Source organism: Halichoerus grypus, chromosome 12, assembly GCF_964656455.1.
Source record: "Halichoerus grypus chromosome 12, mHalGry1.hap1.1, whole genome shotgun sequence".
Taxonomy (NCBI): Eukaryota; Metazoa; Chordata; class Mammalia; order Carnivora; family Phocidae; genus Halichoerus; species Halichoerus grypus.
In genome coordinates, this window is record NC_135723.1 from 66830644 (window position 1) to 66850611 (window position 19968).

General features: G+C 43.8%; 1 protein-coding gene across 4 annotated transcripts in view; it reads right to left on the reverse strand.

The window, feature by feature from the left end:
- The window catches only part of ELMO1 (engulfment and cell motility 1), a 512699-nt gene that overhangs the window by 346207 nt on the left and 146524 nt on the right, over window positions 1-19968 (reverse strand). For all 4 annotated transcript variants that reach the window (XM_078059467.1, XM_078059469.1, XM_078059466.1 and 1 more), the window contains exons 5-6: window positions 8866-8916; window positions 4776-4945 (exon numbers count right to left, since the gene is read on the reverse strand). In XM_078059467.1, the coding sequence (XP_077915593.1) occupies window positions 4776-4945; window positions 8866-8916 (221 nt within the window). The remainder of the gene's footprint in view (window positions 1-4775; window positions 4946-8865; window positions 8917-19968) is intronic.

A 19968-nucleotide genomic window follows, 5' to 3' on the forward strand; every position in this document is an offset into this window, starting at 1 on the left:
AGGCAAAGAACAAGGATGTTTTATTGAAAGCCCAAGAGAGGCAGTGTTATTCATTCACTACACTGGACTTAGGGTGGCAGGTATGATTTTTTTTCTTTCAATTAAAATAAAATACCTCATTTCGGAGAGACCTTTTTTGTTTATTGAGTTGTAACTGGCATACAATATTATGTGAGTTTCAGGTGTACAGCATAGTGATTCCACGTTTGTATACATTGTGACACGATCACCGCGGTGTCTACTTACCATCTGTCACCATACAAAGTTAATACAATATTATTGGCCACTTCCCCCATGCTCTACATAACATCACGGTGACTTATCTATTTTATACTTGAACATTTGTGCTTCTTGATCTCCTCCACGCATTTTGCTGACCCTCCAAGCCCTCTCCTCTCTAGCAACCACCAACCTGTTCCCTCTGTAATGATAACTCTGGGTTTGGTTTTTGTTTTGTTTTTTAGATTCCCTGTGTAAGTGAAATCATGTGGTGCTTGCCTTTCTCTGACTTATATTACTTAGTATAATACCCTCTAGGTCCATCCATGTGGTCACAAATGGCTGAGTAGTATTCCATTATACCTGTATTTCTCATCTTCTTTATCCATTCATCCATCAGTGATCAGTAGACATTTAGGTTGTTTCCATATCTTGGCTATTGTAAGTAATGCTGCAATGACCACAGGAATGTGTATATCTTTTCAAATTAATGTTTCCATTATTTTTCAGATAGACATCTAGTCGCTGAATTGCTGGATCATATGGTAGTTTTAATTTTAATGTTTTGAGGAACCTCCACACTGTTTTCCAGAATGGCTGCACCAATTTACATTCCCACCAACCATGCACAAGGGTTCACTTTCTCCACATGTTCTCCAACATTCATTATTTCTTGTCTTCAGTAGTCATCCTGACAGTTGTAAGTGAACATCTCATTGTTGTTTTGGTTTGCATTTCCCTGATGATGAGTTACATTGAGCATCTTTCAAGTACCTGTTGGTCATCGGTATGTATCCTCTGGAAAAATGTCTATTCAGATGTTCTGCCCATCTTTTAACTGGGCTGTTTTCTGTTATTGAGCTGTATGAGCTCTTTATATGTTTTGGATATTAACCCCTTGAGAAGACCCTTAATACCCGCTTTTAAAAAAGCACTGTCCATTCCTTGACTTTCCTTACCTGACACCATTGCCTTGCTCAGGTTGAGCCAGCACGTTTCCCCACAGCTTCACTTCCTTCCACACATATGTTTCAAGCTTAAACTAGGAATGGAATTTCAAAATTCCACAAGGATGGAAAAATTCAATTCAGGTTTGAAACATTGTGCTCTGCCAAAGTGACACTCTCATTGCTCCTATGTTGCCCATTTTGCCCCACGGCCCCTCCTGGGACCAACTGGAACGAGAGACCTTGAGTAATGACAAGCAGGTGAGTAATCTCTGAATCTCATTATGGCTCCAAGTAAGGGGAAAAATTCCAGCTGCATTTCTTCAGTGTTTCCTAAAAATTTCCACAGGTCCTGCTTAGGGAACCTCTGCCTTCCCCAGCTGGAAATCTGCCCAGGAGTCATGACTAACTGCATTCCAAATTGCAGGATCTATTTAATTTGTACAGTTTCTATTCCCAAAGTTTCCTGTTAATTAATTAAAGTCTTGCTATAAGTTTAATTGAGAAGCCAGGTTTCCTTATAAGAAAAATGTCTTTCTCTCATCTTTTTAATCTGAGCAAAAGATCTGAAAAATAGCTGGGCATCAAATGAGCAGCTTAACCTGAGCTGCGGAACCCAGCAGAAGAGGCAGGAGGCTGCATGGCTCCAGCGCCTCCTTCCTCCATCCCCGAAAGTAGCATGACTTTGAACTGATGCGAGACGGTAAGGAGGACACCAAACATGAGCCAGAGAGACACCATTCCTTCCCGTAACAGAGGGCAACAGGAAAGCATAAGAGATAAATGCAAACCGGCAACTCACCCAAGATCTGGCCTTGAGTTGTTTGTCTGTCTGAAACCCGGCTGCATGGAACAAATCAACATGGCTTACGGATTACAAATCGTTGAAATACTAGTAACTATAACACGCTTTTCAAAGAAAGGAATTCAATGACTGCAGTTCACATAAAGCACATGCGGTGTCAACGTCCTCTCTGGTTATCCACGTGCGACATGGAGGAAGAATTCAGACGTGCCTCCCCAGTCCTCAGTCTGCGGAGTAGTGGTTCTTTGGGGCCCCTCTACAGGTCGAGATGAGTTACAGAGCAAGGCAATGACACAGATAATAAGTAATAATGTTGACAAGACAAATGCATAGCATCAGTGTTCACTCTTTTTCTTCTCAAGCAGAAAGGGCAGTGTCCCTTTGAGGAGGGTTCAGGCTAAACTGTGTCCCCTTAGAATTCCTATGTTGAGTCCCAGACCCCCAGTCCCTCAGAATGGGATGGTAGTTAGAGACAGAGCCTTTAAAGAGGGGATGAAGTTAAAATAAGGCTGTGAGGGGTGTGTCCTAATCCAATCTGACTGGTGTCTTTATAAGAAAAGGAAATGTGGACCCTCAGAGAGACGTGAGGAATGAGTGGAGGAAAGACCACATGAGGGCAGAGCCGGAAGGCAGCCATCTGCAAACCGAGGAGACCACAGAAGAAACCAATGCTGCCAACACCTGGATCTTGGACTTCCAGCCCCCGAAACTATGAGACAATAAATTTCTGTTGTTTAAGCTACCCAGTCTGTGATATTTTGTTATGGCAGCCCTAGCAAACAAATATAATGGAAACTAAAACAAAACAAAACAAAACAAAACAAAAAAACTGAAGCTCCTAACATGTATTTTTCCTCATTGTCGAAATATATAACTGCCAGCCTTGGAGGTCCCAGAGCTCAGCCCCAGATCTCTATTCAGGGTACAAATCACATGGACCCCTGCTTTCAGTGTATTTCACACTGTAATTGCAATTATGATTGCAATTCCGCTAAATTTGGAAGCATTAACACAATATCATTCTGAATGTTCAAATGCGTAAGGCCCTGGATACTTAGGTATCCATGGCAGAAGCACCGAGTATTAGCAGCTACATGACGACCAGTTCTAGTACATTGATTGCTTTTGATACATCAATGGCTGGGACTCAGATAATAATTGTGGGGGCATTTTTACATTTTCATTTAACACGCTGTAAATACGACTGAGGCTGAACCCCCCAGGGCTCACTGTCCCACCAGAATCAGTGATGGGCATGAAAAAGGACCTTCCGTATGCGGCAACCACGTGAAGTCATCCACAGTGACCAGTGAAGGTGTATATAATCACAACTCCCACTCCCCTGCTCATTTGTACCAAAGAATGAAGGATCAGATACATTCCACACTAGACCTCAGCCTGGAGCCTCCAACACAGGTAAAACGTTTTCTCCTTTGCCTTGGTCAAGCCCCTGAGATCCAAAAATTTATTCAGCTTCCCTTGAGCCGTTGCAAACTCCATCTCCAATTTATAGAAGGCACCCCGGGATTCCCGTAACACCCAGAATTTGAGTTTCCCTGCTCTGCTCCAAGTTGATGTTCACCAAAAATTTAATTAGCCCTCATTAAAAAAATAAACGATACCTGTCTACAATCGACCCTTTCCAAATCACCCAAGCCTGCTTGCCGATAAAAAAAAAAAAAAAAGAATTTGTCACTAGTGCCACCTGCAGAGGCCACGTGTAGGAGATGGAAGGAAGGAACGAAGGAACAAAAGAATGAAGGAAGGGATAGGGTCAAGATGGGTCTGCAACATGCACAGTCAACGGTTCATTCTTTGCATCACCAGGTACTGAAGAGACATCTAAATGGCCCAGGCTTAAACACCAATTCTCAGTGACATTTAACTCTTTCCCCATAAATACCTATACCAACTTTGCACATCACTGATTTAGCATATTAATATGCAATTAACTGCCTTGGCATCTTCACACGCTCTAATTTACGTGCCTTAATAGTGAATGCCAGTAGCACCTGACCATACGGGAATGAGCAGATACATGTGGACCCTACCCCGGCGTTCGGTGGTCAGGGGAGTTATCTGTCCACACATGTAAGAGCTAGCCCCATCCTGCTCCTTATACTCCCCAGTCACACCACAGGATCAAAGCCTTCCCTGAGAAGGGGAGCTCCCCAAGGAGAAATGCCCATCCCTCTCTTGATCGTGACGGAACTCAAACTCCTTCAGGGCCCATTCACTGACACCTCCTCTGTCAAGTTCCGTGAGCTGTAACTGGTCCAACCTCTGGACTCCCCCGCTCTCAGAAGGAATTATACCTCAGTTGAATTCTGCCACCATATGTTTTTTTAATGGCAAGGCTCACATCTTCTTAAATTCTACCGACTTTCACTCTTTATACACAGTACTTAACAAATATTTATTGTATTTAATTTTAAATAATTAAGGATATACACTTCATCATTTAAATGATAACTTTTTTAAGTAAGCTCCATGCCCAGCACAGAGCCCGGCATGGGGCTTGAATCCACGACCCCGAGATCAAGACCTGAGCTGAGATCAGGAGTCGGATGCTTAACCAACTGAGCCACCCAGGTGCCCCTCAAATGACAATCTTTTAAAAATTACTTCAGGGATGTTATTTTGAGCTGGTCTAAGACTTTGAAACATAAGGATTTTGTGGGGTGGGGGGAGCAGTCAATTTCTGGTCTTTAAAACTAGAAACTGCAAGTACGAGGAAAGGAACAAATAACCCAGAATACTGGAAAGAACAGGACAGCCTCGAAGTCTGAGTAAAAGGTGCTTACTCGGTGCCGCTTTCAACCATCTGCGTGAGGAGAGAGACGCCATCGAGATTTATGAACTCCTGGGCAAACGTGACATCCCGGGAAAGGCTGGCTAAGTCCTTCAAGGCTTCCAGCTTGGCATCCATACTCGACGACTGGATTCGTTCGTGCAGCTGCTGGGCGTTTTGAGCCTCATCGAGGATGAAAACAAAAGGAAGAGTATGCACAGAGGAAACCACAATGGACAAAAAATTACCGTTTCGTTGAAAAACGAAGCTACAGAGGCCAAAAGCACAAGACCATAGGCATACTCTATACCGGGGGCAGGTTTCCAACCATAATGACTCCATCTTCAGGCGACAGCTGTTAATTTCATGATGGGAATCAACTGCCTTCCTGACAGAGCCCATATTTCCATCCCTTGGAAAAGCAAGAGCACAAAAACAATAAAGCCCCCGAAACGGAACCGGAGTGGCAGTGAGGAGGGGAAAATGGGGAAAATGTTTACCTTTTAAGTAAAATTATTATCTACAAATGACAAAAAAGCTATTTGCTTAGTTAAGCAATTACACAAATTTATGCAGCACCTGTTCAGTCAATATTCTGAGTAATAACTGCCTACATGCCGTGTTCAGAAGCTTCATTTGACACCCAAATAATCTTTCCCAGTTACTGAAAGTTTTCCAGCACAACAAAATGGTGCTTATAAATTTCACTTTTCAATGCCATGTGTCTCACATGCATTGGCTAATTACTGCATAAATATCAAACAAAGTAATTTGGAAACCAAATTAGCCGCTTTGCCTATAATTAGACTTCTTTTTAAGGTATCTGCCCTTGGCTACGACACGCCGGGCAGGGAGGAATGGAAATATATTGGAGGAGCTGACCTTCTGGATAATAACTTGCCGTTTCTATTTCTCATTCATCCAGTAATGGTTTTCATATCTACTTTTCAGTTGGGGCAGACAGGAAGAAAAATAAAATATTAAATTTTTCTGCCTGTATTTCTGCTTAATGGAAATAACTCAACATCTGCTGTACTTATTATCTAACTCAAAACTGCAATGTGCCTTTGCCATCCTCATATTCTCCCTCTTGGGCACTTGCTTTTTCCTTTGAAGCTCGTTATATTTCAGAGAAAGGAAAAGAGGGCATAGTTGTCCCCAACAGTGAGGTTATCTTCTGAACAGAAACTCATGAGAACTCCCCAAGGAGCCCCATGTGAGCTCTAACGGGGTCAAGATTGCAGAGGGAAAGAAGAGAATCCACACAGGTTCTGACAGCAAAGGTTCTCCACCGCAACAGGTTCCACAGCCCAGGTCCCCCCCTTTCACTTCACCTGGAAGTAGCCCCCAGAAGGGAAGGGGACCCAGCAGGGAACTAATGCCAACTCTCCAGGGACCAAGTCAGGAATGAACCCCACGCCCCCTCCCCCACTTGGTCAGAGACACACAGTGGTCTCCCATTGTAGTTATAACCACCAACTGACACCTTGCATCAGAAATAAGGAGGGGGCGAAGGAAGGAGGAGAACGAGAACTCTCTCTACTCATTCACAGATCCCTAGATATCTGACAAATCACCCCAACCCTAAATCCCATGTTTTTAAGAGGGAGAATGGAGGGTTGAGCAAGAATCACTTCATCTTCTAAAATCACTCAAAGATACGCTGTTCTTACAATTTCAAAATGGACATACAGCATTAACATATATTTAACCCAAGTGGATGACTTTGAATTGCTCGAAAAATACATTTTTCTCCAAGCAGGACGTCGGCATTTACTGTACAGATGATGATAATAAGGAGTACTCAAAGATTATCTCACTGTCAGTATTAATGCTAACAGTGTTGGGTGCTGCTAATACTAGTAATAAAAACAGCGGAAGTTACCTGGGGCTTTTTATGAGCCACTCTTCTAAATACCCTCATGAAGGAATTCATTTAATCTACACAGTAATCCTATCAGGCAGGTGTCCTCACCATCTTCAGTGTACACAGGAAACTGAAGTGCAAGAGAAGTTCTATAACTTGGCCGAGGTCACAGAGGCAGAAGTCAGCACAGATGCACGTTAGCTAAAGCAGCGTAAATGTGCGCACACATGTGTGTGCATTCTGTCTGGCTATAGGGAGAGTTCAGCCAAGGTAGATGAAAGAACGGAACATCTTTATGGTGTAACGCCATTTGCTCATTTCTTGATGGTACACTAACACTTCCTAGCGAATTTGATGGAGATGGTTATATTTTTTTAACATTTTTTGTGTGTATAAAAGTGAAAGAGTTAGCATATGCTGACCCATATTTTTCAGTTAAACATAAAATAATAAAAAAAAAATCTACTAACAAGTGAAGTTTATAGAGCCAAAATATCTTGCTTCTAGAATAATGTCCAATTCTAGACCCTAGGGCTAACAGCCAAATCGTAAAATGCTTGTTTAACATGCAGATTCCTGGACCTCCTCTAGATATCATAATTCAGCTTCTCTGTAGAGGCCCAAACATCAGCATGTTTAGAGTTCCACCAATGATTCAGGCTTGGGGACCCCTGCTCTTTAGAACATGTAACCCAGCCTCTTGTCGGTGGACCCCATCTTATGATGCTGCCCTGCGCAGTGGCGTCCACATCCTACCATTCACCGTGCTGGGAATGTGAAGGTCACGACCTGAAGAGCACGGACTTTCGGGACGCCAAAAAACGTCACCCTGCCAAACACCTAACCTTCTTCGGAGGAGTGGCTTACATTGTGGAAATGTTCACGAATCCATGGCAATAAAAAAAAAAAAAAGAACTAACGTCTTCTTTGGCTTAGAGATCTCGGTGTAAAAACCAAGCCTCTCTAGCTCTAAGACCTAACAAAAGGCAAGGTGTACTCTTTCTGCCCGGCGAGCAGATGAGCAATTGTAACAGGATAAACAGCAACTACAAAAATCAGCTGAAACGGTGGTCTCGAAAGGTCAAGTTAGCATTAATTCATGCTGACTAAAGTAAGGTCAATGCTAAGTCAGACAAAAATGTCTCAGCTCATCATGTGGCCACTGAAAAATGAGCATGAATGATAATTTCCAGTAATTGGAAAAGAAGGCATCAGAAGACGTTTTGGCCAACTCCAGCCATGCATTCTGTCGAGCTTGTCGCCGTGTTTAGGTTCAAGATGTTATTGGGTAAAATGTTTAGGAGTTTTTAAGCCTCTCTAATGTAATTTTCAACAAGAAGAATGTGTGGTAGTTACAGTACCCACAATTTAACTTTAGCCAGATGCTTTTCCCAATTTTTAAATTTATTTTTAGCCTACCACATGGCTTCAGGGGAAACTGAAAATAAGATTTAGACACAGTTTTTGTCACATATGCAGAGTGAAAATAGTAACACTTGGTGTATTTTGTGCAGATTATTTTTTAGGAAAGCAATAAAATGCACTGTGAAATAATCCAGTTTAAATATGCTAATGTTACTATCCAAAGTATCTACAAGCAAATAAGAAAAATGAAGATAAGCTACACAGCCAGCTACAGTAGTCTAAATATTCTATAGCATTTTGTTCAGCAGCTTTTATTTGGAAGACTTTAAAGTGTTTTTATCTAGAATCAGCTGTCAATGAAACAGATTAAGTGGCAAATATTTCTCAAACTACATTATTATGAATCGTCATCATAACTGGCCAAAACTAGAAAATGCTTCAACACTCTCTCTCACTTTTACACATAGACACACCCTGACTTTAAAGAGAGGCAATGGGCTGTCTTTGGTTTGGTTTGCTTTGTTTGTTGACTGAATTTGCTTAGATGGCTTTAGGTGGATGTGTTGGGCAGGTGGGTAAAAACCCATCAGTAAAGCTGAGTTATCCCACCTGTAATACAAGAATTATTGAAATGACCACCAAACTCAAACCTTAAAGTCAGTTTACTTGCACTTAACCTGAAATAAAAGCTTCCTCCTCTGTAATGGGAAATATAAGGAAGGGCATTCCTGCTAATCCACATGTGAGGACATTCCAGAGACCTTCTGTTTTGCACTCAAGTCACCCTCAAAAATTAACATCTCATAATCACATAGAGCAGAACTGGAGAGCAAAGTATTTACTGGAAAGCTATACACTAAGATCAACTTACTGGAGATGTGGTTAATCGAAGGATAGTGCCATTTTTTATTTCATTGCGATTCTGGAAAAGAAAAATAAAATATTTGTAAATCTTCAAATTTTAGAAACTTGGTAAAAAAAAAAGAGAGCAAAGGCAAAAAAAATCTAGCAGTAACACTATATGATAAGAATTCTTATCATTCAGTTTATTGTCACTTTATTCTCAAAATTATTGAGTAATTTTTAATTATTTCTACAAAGAACTTTAAACTGGGTCTCAGATGTATTAACTTTATATCAAGTCATAGGCAGCATTCAGCACAGAAGTGAATATAAATACAAAGAATAGGAATATGGGGCCCAAGAATAGCAAACAGAAAAAAGCAAGTTTGAAACAAGGCAAAGGATCATAGGGGAAGAGAGAAAAAAATGAAACAAGAAGAAACCAGAGAGGGAGACAAACCATAAGAGACTCTTAATCTCAGGAAACAAAATGAGGGTTGCTGGAGTGGAGGGGGGTGGAAGGGATGGGGTGGCTGGGTGATGGACATTGGGAAGGGTATGTGCTTCTGGTGAGCACTGTGTATTGCGTAAGACTGATGAATCACAGACCTGTACCCCTGAAACAAATAATACATTATATGTTAATAGTAATAAAAAAGAAAGGTTATTTAGAAAATATGACCTAGCAATTCTGCTAGGATTAAAGCATACGTTTACCCAAAAACTTGTACATGAATGCTCACAAAAACATTATTCATAATAGCCAAAAGTTGTAAACAACCCAAATGTCCATCAATTGACGAATGGATAAACAAACTGTGGTATCCCCATTCAACAGAATATTATTGGGTAATAAAAAGAAGTATCGATACATGCTAGAACATGAATGAACCTTGAAAACATTACACTAAGTGAAAGAATCCTGACGCAAAGACCACATATGTTATGATTCCATGTGTATGAAATGTCCAGAATAGGCAAATCCATTGAGACAGAAAGGAGATTAGTGGTTTCCAGGGGCTCGTGGCGGTGGGGGGCGGGGAAGGGGGTATGGGAATGAATACTGACAGTCACAGGGTTTCTTTTCCAGGTGATGCAAATGTTCTAAAATTGATTGTGGTGGTGATTTCACAAACCTATGAATACATTAAAAACCACTGAACTGAACATTTGAAACAGTGGATTTGGAGGAATGTGAATTCTATCTCAGTAAAGCTATTTTTTGTAAAGGTTCTATTCAGGAGTTTGGTTTCTTAACATTTGCCAGCTTTAAGTGCATGTCGCCTTTTTTTTTAAAGATTTTATTTATTTACTAGAGAGATTACAAGCAGGGGGAGTGGCAGAGGGGAAGGGAGAAGCAGGCTCCCCGCTGAGTAGGGAGCCTGATGCAGGGCTCGAACCCAGGACCCTGGGATCATGACCTGAGCCGAAGGCAGACGCTTAACCGACTGAGCCACCCAGGGCCCCCTGCATGTCACCTTAATGTTAAGAACAAACAGCATAAATAAGCAGATCCCAAATCAGTCTTCCTCCACTTGGCAGGTATATTTGAGGTGAGTGTTCTGAAGCTGTCATTTAGCATCTCCGGCATTGGAAGGAGAATTTCCCTGGCAGTTTTATTTCCTGCCACCAGAGTACGCACCACACTCAGCTTTCAGGAGGTGACCTGATGGGAGTCACACAAGCACATGCCCCACTCTGGAGCACAGAGGCCAGGAAGTTAATAAAGTGCCATGAGGCTCATTGTCCTGCATCATTCTGGACAAGCCACAAAGCTAGAATTTGCTCAGCAGGTACACTGAGGTGGTGGGAAATTTCTCAGGATAAGCTGCCAAAGAACACATAGAACACTCGCTCTCTCCCTCAGCCAATTCTGACTACTTACTGGAAAAGGAATTTTCTAAAATAATTACCTGAAAGGGAGCAGGCTTCAGGCCCGTATTGTCTCCCAAAGAAAACCTAATCTGAATGTTTTATACCAAGTACAGGATGGCCTGAAAGCCCCACTCTGACAGATCCAACCACCCACCTTGGGCAATTCCAGCCCAATTTAGAGCATCCCCGCCCCCCCGCCCCCCCAGACACCCTGCGCTGCCTCTTGAAAAAGCAAGCTCCTCATTACTGGAAGTGTCCAGCAAGGGCTGAATGACACCAGGGGGCAGGAATGATGAAATTAATTTCAGTCATTTAAAAAATCTTTGAACCCTAAAGTTCTGTGGCTCTATGAGAACTGGGAGAGGAAGAGAGCAAAGACTCATGATAGAATATTAAGGAAGCTGAACACACAGCATACCTCTTTCCTGCTCTGGTTCTAAATGAATTGAGAAAGAAGAGAGTCAGAAGATGAAAAACCTAAAATATCCCCTTTATTAGTTTTCATGGAGAACAAGGCTCAGAGTGAGAACCAGCAGACAGCGAACTGGACCCTCAGGTTGGCAGACCTGTTGAGGTCAGACCTAAAGCAGTTTCCTTCCCAGAGGAAAGAGGGGCCCAGTTTATTCTTTCCAAAGAGCTAGTCAAGAAGAAAAAGAGGCCCTGCTGATAAAAGCAGCCAGGAGGATTTAGGATAATATCTCCTCATGGAAATTTGGGATGGGGGTAAAGGATTCCTAATAATAGCAATAAACATTTATTGGAAGTCACTGAGCTGAAGTATTGTTGGGTTTTGTTGTCATGCTTATTTAACCATCATAATGACTCTATGCCCGGTTTTTTAAAGAATTTTCTTAAAGGAATCTCTACACCCAATGTGGGACTCAAACTCACAAGCCCGAGATCAAGAGTTGCATGCTCTACTGACTAAGCCAGCCAGGTGTCCCCAACTCCATGCCCATTTTAAAGATAAGAAACCAAAGTTGCTGAGAAGGTAAGTCACTTGCTCAACATCATGGAGGGGGAAGGGAGATGCAAACCCATCCTGGAGGGAAGGGGAGCTGTGACACCAGAAGCTGTGCTCTATCGCTCTGGAAGAAGACAAAGATCTTGCCTTTATCCTCAGAGGGGCATTATCCTCATCAACTGGTCAACATCCGTGAGAGCAAAGAAGTTAAGCATGGCGTTAACAAATGCCCTGCAGATTCTCAGAGGCTCCCTGTGAGGCCACAGATACAGGACACAGGGTGGGGGTATGACTGCGGTAAAATCAAGCAGCTGGCCCCCATGTTGACTCCTGCAATGTTGACTCCTGGCTTTCTGGGATCGAAGTACGAGCTCTTTGAAGAAAGGGTCTTGAGGGTTGTTTGCTGAAAACAAAAGCAGTATTATAACCACTGACGAGCAGGGCTGGGTTCAAATTCCTCATCTACCTCGCACCAGCTGTGTGTGCTCTGTGCAAGCTACTTAACCACTCTGATATGAGTCTTCTCTTCCCTCAAATGGGGAGAACAAGGCATTGCTTAGAGAACAGTAAGAACCACAGGTGACACAGACGCTGAGCCTGGCCTAGAACTGGCTCAGACCGAGAGTGACTGCCACCGTCAGACAGAGAGCAGGCCCCATCCCTCCGCCTGTCTCCTTGGGCAGCAGTTCATTCGCCTTCTCTCTTTTCCTTGCCTCTGAAAGAGTTGTTCTTAAAAGAGTGTTTGGCATTTTGGAATAAAAGCAGATACGTAGAAGAGCTGTGAAATATGCATGGAAAACGTTAAGGTCCCAGCAGAAAGGTGGATGAGACCCAAAGGGAAAGCCAGGAGAACCAGCCACATCGCACTCTTCTCCCCCGGCTCATGCCGCCTTCCACTCTCCAAGAGATGTGAACTTGGGCAGCAGAGGAAAGGGCTTGTGCTTGCCCTGATGTTATAAATTCCATCCAAGCCACGTGGCGCATCAGTGCAGAGCGGGGTCTCCAGGCAGGATGTGACCCGCATTTCACTTCTTACCGGGGGAGTCCGGTACAAGTGACGCAGCTGTCCTTTGTGCTAGCTCCTTCAGGGGCACCATGGGGGATAGTACCCGTCTCTGAAGGTCGTGCTGAGGAGTACCTGAAATCATCCATTTACGGTGCTCAGAACAGTGCCTGGCACGTGGCAAACACTCAAAAAAATAAAGTTGGCTGTTTATTATTAAGGCACAAAAATACCATCCAAAAAGTACATTGCTGCACCTCTCTATTTGTTTTCAGCTACTCTCTCTATGTAATCTGATCAATAAAAATAATAGTATAATCTAAGTTATCCTAAGTCTAAGACCCTAAATTCAGTAGCGCACGCAGCAGGATAACAAATATTCGCAAACGTATGCGTCTTCTGTCAACAGACCAACGTAGCTAAGGAGTTGTGGCCCACAGTGTGTTGCACCTCAAAGGCTGGGAAGCTGGCACTCGCTGCTTTATCATTCTTGGGACTCTACCTCTGTTTTGGAGAGGCATTCCTTGATGTAGTCCTCCAAGCATTCAGTAAGCGCCCTGTGTGTGTGTGTGTGTGTGCGCGCGCTCAGAATGTCACCTCCCTGAGAGTCAATGTTAGGTCACTACTGCTACAGTCACTACTGTGATTCTCTTTCTAAAACAGCGAATACCTGTGGCCTGGCACATGGGTATTACACTCGAGATGCAAAATCAGTGGGAGATATGTGCTAAGAGCTTGACTGCAAGGAATTGGCTTGCGTGATTGTGGAGGCTGGCTAGGCAGATCTGAAATCCATAGGGCAGACCTCAAATAATACTAGAATAAAATTCTAAACCTACTATGCACCTGGCCAAAGATGAGGCTTAACTCCTGTCTTCGGGAAATTCAATAAAGTGGAAGATTGAGGTGCTATATCTGCATCGTGAAAAAGCTGTGGCCTCTACAGGGGGTAACCAACCCTGCACAAGCACATCTGTGTGACAAGAAGAAAAGAGGAAGAGGATACTCAGCGAAGGGCTTTAGTGGAGGTGAAGTTCAAAAGGGCCTTTTAATCTATAAGCCAGGGTTTCCCAGGAGAGAAGAAACAGCACAGCGCAAAGGACAAGACATCCTCACGGAACAGAGAATAGTCCTGTGTGGTCACTTATGAGCCTGGGATGCACAAAGAATGGAAAGATATGATACTTATGAGGTAGACTGGCCATGAGCCACTTAAAGAGGGAGGGGCAGGTGTACGTGGTGTGAAATTCCAGCTCTGATTTGCTGCCCATGAATGTGTCCCCTCTCTGAGGCAGCCAGTTGGACAGTATGGTAGCCATATTTGTGCTTAATGCTTCTACTCCGTAAGTAGAGAATCACAAGGCTCATGCTTTGGGAACAAAAGTGGTATGTCTTCCTTCATTAGAAAGGAGTGCAGGAATTTCCTTATAAGAACTTCCTAAAAGACTCGTAAACTCTTCAGTGCAAAACATCAACTTTTCATCCAAAGATTCTTTGAATCCCTCGATTGGAAATTCTCTGCTCTTAACCCCATGACCCATACATGCTTTGAAAGACCAGCCGAAATCAAACTTCCAATTCTCAATAAATTCTGATGTTACTTTCTGTGATGGTCTTTTGATACACCGATTTGACTAGGCTACCATCCCTAATTATTCAATCAAATATTCATCTAGGTGTTACTGTATAGGTATTTGCAGGTGTGATTAAAGTTGATAATCAGTTAACTTTAAGTAAGGGAGATTATCCCAGATAATCAGGATGGGCCTGATTCTATAGATTGAAAGGCCTTAAATTCTACCAAGGGACAGTAGATTCAGCCTTTACCCCAGAGTTCCAACCTACTCTTCCTGCAGGTCTGCCCTATGGATTTCAGATCTGCCTAGCCAGCCTCCACAATCACGCAAGCCAATTCCTTGCAATCAACCTCTTAGCACATATCTCCTACTGGTTTTGCATCTCTAGTTGAACCCTGACCAATACCTGACCTCCACCTGCCGAGACACTGCCAAAGCTTTGCATGGCGGTGTTTTCCCTTACTGCAGGGAGCAATACACTGACCAGCTTTGTCTCAAATCACCACTAAATGACATATAAGAACATGCGGGGAAGAAAAGAAAATAATGGGTCAACTCCTTCCCCTCATGGAGAGGGGTATTCTGCAAAAATGAAGAACTGCATTCATCAATTCACAGGCCAAGAAACCGCCCCTTGCCCCTCTCTGGGAAATCAGTCTTCAATCTTCCATTTTCTGCACGATCTTCAGTTCATCTGCTTTAGGGTCACCATAGGTGCACATTAAAATGCACTCCATCCAGAGCCACTGACTCAGGGGCCTGGGATGCTGCATTTTCGCTATGATCCCAAATAACTCGGATGCACGATAAAGTTTAGAATCATTCCAGTCTCATTCAAAAGACTACCCAGCACACTTAGAATGTGTTCTGAATTTCAAGGAAATAAAGTCTGAGGCTAACGAGACTAATGCCAGGTCCTCAAAAATGAAGAGAAGAAAAGCAGCAGCAAGAACCTTTCTGCAGGGAAATGTCCCAACTGCACACAGTGTATGAGAAGAAGTGACCGAGTGAAAGCCAGCTAAGGCCCCGATGCCGTATTTACTCATGCTCAGCAGTTCCAGACTGGACTAGCCCCTGACATTCACAGTCGTCTCAATACGATGTCTTTGTGTTTCTTCACAGAACTAGCTCAGCAACTCGGCCTCTGTGTGGGTTGGATAATAAGATCCTGCTGAAAAATGTCACTGTTCTCCTGTTTTTCCCTCTGAAATTTGTTTTTCTCAGTATGCCAACTTTCTCTCTAGCCAGACAAAATAAGAATTATTTCCTGGTCAAAAATCCAAGTGGTACCCCTGTTTCTGTTATTTAGCAAGGAAAAGAGAAGGCCAGAGGGGGAGAGGGCGCTTAACGGCCCCGCAAATCCAGATTCCTGGAGGGCAGGAAGCTCCAGGGTCTTCTCGCTGGCTCCCTCTCTCCTCCTGTCTATCTGTCTTTGTCTCTCTCTCTTTTTCTCTCTCTCTCTCCAGATGTGACAGGCTCCTCACCTTGGATGTATTACTACTAAATAATGCCGTTCTTTACATCCATTACTCAATCAGCACAAACACTGATTTTGCATGTAAACCTGATCCCTTTTGTCCTTTGTGTGTCCGTTTGAGTGATCTTCAAATCTTCAGGCTGAAGGAAATAACAGAGGACAGTACATGATATACTGGTTGCTAGGTTACCGAGCAATGCCTCCAGACAGAGGACTACCGGTCTACCATTTGAGGAGGGATATCAGAAATACCCTAAAATAAAATCTGAACCTCCGAAACCAGGAAAAAGAGACTGAGAGGCGGGGGGGGGGGGGGGGGGGTGAGGAAGAGGGATAAGAAACAAAAGGTGGCAACATTTTCTAAATGCACGTTTCCTGTAATTAACATCCTGGCCTTTCCCAGGTTCGCTTACCACCAGGGACCATGTCCCCACCACCCATGACAGCTTGAGCAGGTCATCTCCGCCCATTAATTGAAGGATTTGGGTTTGACTTCTCTTCCGCTCTATTTTCCTGCCCCTAACTAGATTCTATTCTCAGTTGCTTTCCTTCCATCACTGTATTTTTCACAGCATCCAGACATCCTTTACACAATTCCCAAAATGGAGAGAAGGAAGAACGAGGCAGGTGTTAAGAAAGATATCTACTAACTCCCTATTTGTGGTGTGCAAACACAGACCATGGAGGTGGAGGGCCTGTTGCACAAGAACCGGTTTGCGCTCTTTCCATCGGTAATGAGACCCGGGTAAAAGGAGTAGAAAGAAGTGGGTAGACAGCTTGTAGGAGCCCAGGGAGTCAACAGGGATGTAGTGAGCCCAAGGGAAGAACATGGGTAGAATGCCTATCCCCCTTAGCATTTTAATCAACCACTTGTAGAAGACAGAGATGAAGAACAATATGTTTTTCTGGAGAAGAACATGCTGTCTTATCTTAAAGGAACATGCACTATTAGATGTTCGCTGTTGCTGAAAACCAGGCAGCCTTTCAGTAAGGCAGGGAAGTTACTTGCTTCCTCGGCCAAGTTCACGTGGCAGAAATGAGCACACACCTATCTTCACCTGGTGACCAGGCCCAGGGACCAAAAGCTCAAGGTTAAATCCAATCCATATCCAGGTCCCTCTGACACCCTAAGACAGAAATTGACTGAGTCCAATTGTGAAGAAGTAATGGAAGGATATTATTTAGAAGTGAGTCTCAGACTCAGCCTTGAAATGAAAGGAGGCACTTGCCTTGAGCCCAGGAGCTGAGGGGGATAATTTTAGCAATCCAGACAGCATCAGCACCAGCAAGGGCAGACTGTGAGCATCAGGGGGGATGAGGACATGTATTAATAAAATCTCTCTCACTATAGGTACTGCCCTGGGAGAACAGTAAGGGTGTGAGCCTGATGGACCGACAAGGGTCTGCGAGCCTGGAGAGCGCAGTGGACCTCAAGGAAGGAAGCCCAGGCTGGGCCTGAACCAGCTAACTTCCCATGTGACCCTGGGCAAGTCAATTGGTTTCAGTTTCCTCATCAACAGAATGGAGTCAAGGGGCCCAGCGCCAAAGGTCAATTCTCTTCTCTTCTCTTTCATTGTCAGTACGACACACCAAGAGGAAATATTTCAGGCTTTTGAGCAAAATGACTGATCGTGCTGAAGAGGATGTTTCAGAGAAATGACTCTGTCAGCAGCAGCGAGTCGGAGGAGGCTGGCTGAGGAGATGAAGGATGCCTGTAGCCCACTGCCGCCTCCTGTCACCGGGGGCCAGCCTGCAGTCTCCAGCCCCGGCACCACTGGCCTCAGGCATCTCTCATCTCCAAGGTAACGAGCTAATACAAGAACCCAAGATCTGAAAAGCTAGTAAGTCTTAAGTGCTATGACAAAAATATATGCCTTTCCTCGCATACATAACTTGAAGGAGAGGAAATAGGGCCACGTTTTTGGTGGGTGATTCTGTTATGTTTAACAAAAGCCTTAAAAATGTTCAAAATCAAATTCCATGGGTTTGTCCTACAGAAACATCGGAGATGCAGACATCTTACAAAGGATGTCTAGTGCAGTACTGGTTACAATGGAGAAAAACACTAAGAGCAAAGCCAAGTATCCCAGTTAATTATTTATTGTGTCTTATCTCAAAACCCAGCTTTCTTGGCCCCACTCTGGGATACTAGAGCTGGACCCAAGCATTTCCCCTTTGCCATCCAGGAGAATGTTAAGCTTCTCCAGCAGAGGGCACTGAAACGATCTTGCCTGGTCGGAGAAAGGCAGTTCTCTTTCCATCCACCATTATTATTTAATGTGGAAGCCCTCAGGCCTCCTGCCCTACTTCCCCCTTCAGCAGCCACTTCTAAGTAGCTCCACCAGCAACAGACTCACTTCTATGGTCCAACATAGGCCTGCATCCTTCACCATGGTGGTGATGTCCCTGTGGCAGCCAGGCTCTCTTTGAAGAGCCTTGGGGAGAGGGGCAGTTCCCTCTCTTGGTCTTTAGTTCTCCAACTGTCCACTCCTCGGACTAGAGGCCACAGCTGATTTGCGGCAACTGCTTCTTCTGGACTCTGATCAGAGTCCTCTTTTACCCTTTTCCTGGCAGTTAACCAACTCCTACTAGTTACCAATTTTTAAAATAAAATTTTACTGTTCAAATAATGGTATGGGTTCTATATCCTGACTGGACCCTGACTGATATACAAAGTCTCCCAAAGATGCCCTAATAGGAAGGAAAACTTAAGTAAATGTGGTTAGGCAGACCGATGATATATACTACAGCCACTGAAGTGCTGGTATAAAAGAATGTTTAATAATACACGAACATGTCACATTATATTGTGCAGTGAAAAATGTAGGTTGCAAAATACTATTGCAGTATGAGTGCAAATTGATGGAATATGACGTGTGTGTATACACCAAAAAAATACCAGGGCCTGTGTAGATAACTGCATGAACAATGCTCTTCACTCGCAACAGGTGCAAAAGAGGAAAGAAAGCAGGAAAATTACCAGTTACTGTGGGTATTTGCCCAACCCAGCTAATGAAGATTATCTATGTTTCTGGGGGAGAGAGCAACCTCGCTGGTTTTGACAGAGGAACCAACACAAGCAGGAGTGAACACAGGCAACAGTCCTTCCCCTGCAGTCCTGTTTGGTCATCCATTTGAGAGAGACTCGATCCACAGCCCTTCTCCACTGCCATCAATGTTAACCTACCCCCCAATCCAATGTCACGTGCAGATGTTTAAACCTAGCTTATAATGTTGCTGGCAAGCTCCAGCCTGTGGCCTCAGAAACCCACAACATGCTGGAGAAAAGAAGTGCTTTTTTCTTTCCACTTACAGGAAAGAAGCTCATGCTTGCAAAACACACACTTTTAAAGGGCCATTCGGAGGGCCCTGGCAGGGTTCACCCAGGATGCTGTGACAGCTGGGGAAATGTTGGCTCCACGGCTGATTCTAGGCAAAGCCAGTGCAAACCACAGACTGGAGCGAGAACAAGATGTACACCTCTATAGCACAGAGCTGTGGAACAAAGCGGGCTGGAGACACCAAGGAGGGAGGAGTGAACAAGCTTGCGGGCTGGCTTCAAACGGACAGTGTGGTGTCACATGGCACCCTGAACGTAACCTGCTGTGGTGTGACCCACCTACACACTGGCCGCAGAAGGACCTGATTCAAAGCATGGCTTCGCCACTAACAGCTTTGTCACCTGGGCACTTGGCACAGCACCTAGCACAGAGCAGGTGCTCAGTGAAATTTGCTAAATGAATGACGTATGCACAGGACAACATCTCTGGGCCTCCCTCACTGCCACATAAAGAGAGTCACCTCGACTAAATGGTACTGGTGTGGGGATTAAATTAGACAGTGCTAATGAAGCCTCTGTCTTGCACACAGTATGGACACAACATATCATTCATAAAGAAGGGACAGCTTCAGTACCGGGCACCGAAAATATGGAAAATTTGTCCGACAAAGGGGGAAGAGAATCTGAAGCAAGGGAAACACAGATCAGGCCATTGTATTCATCTGTCTTGGGACATCACGATGCAGAGATTCTTTCTCTTTTCTGTTTTTCCCCATGATCATGGAGGTTTTGGCAGTCTGTGAAGCCTATGGGATCCCTTCTCTGAATAATGTCTTTAACTGCATAAATAAAAGGCATAAGCTTGCAAAAAAAAAAAACCCAATAGTTATGCACATACTTTTAAAATTGTATCAGAGTAACATACATGCTGTTTTATCAATGCAGTTATCAGCAG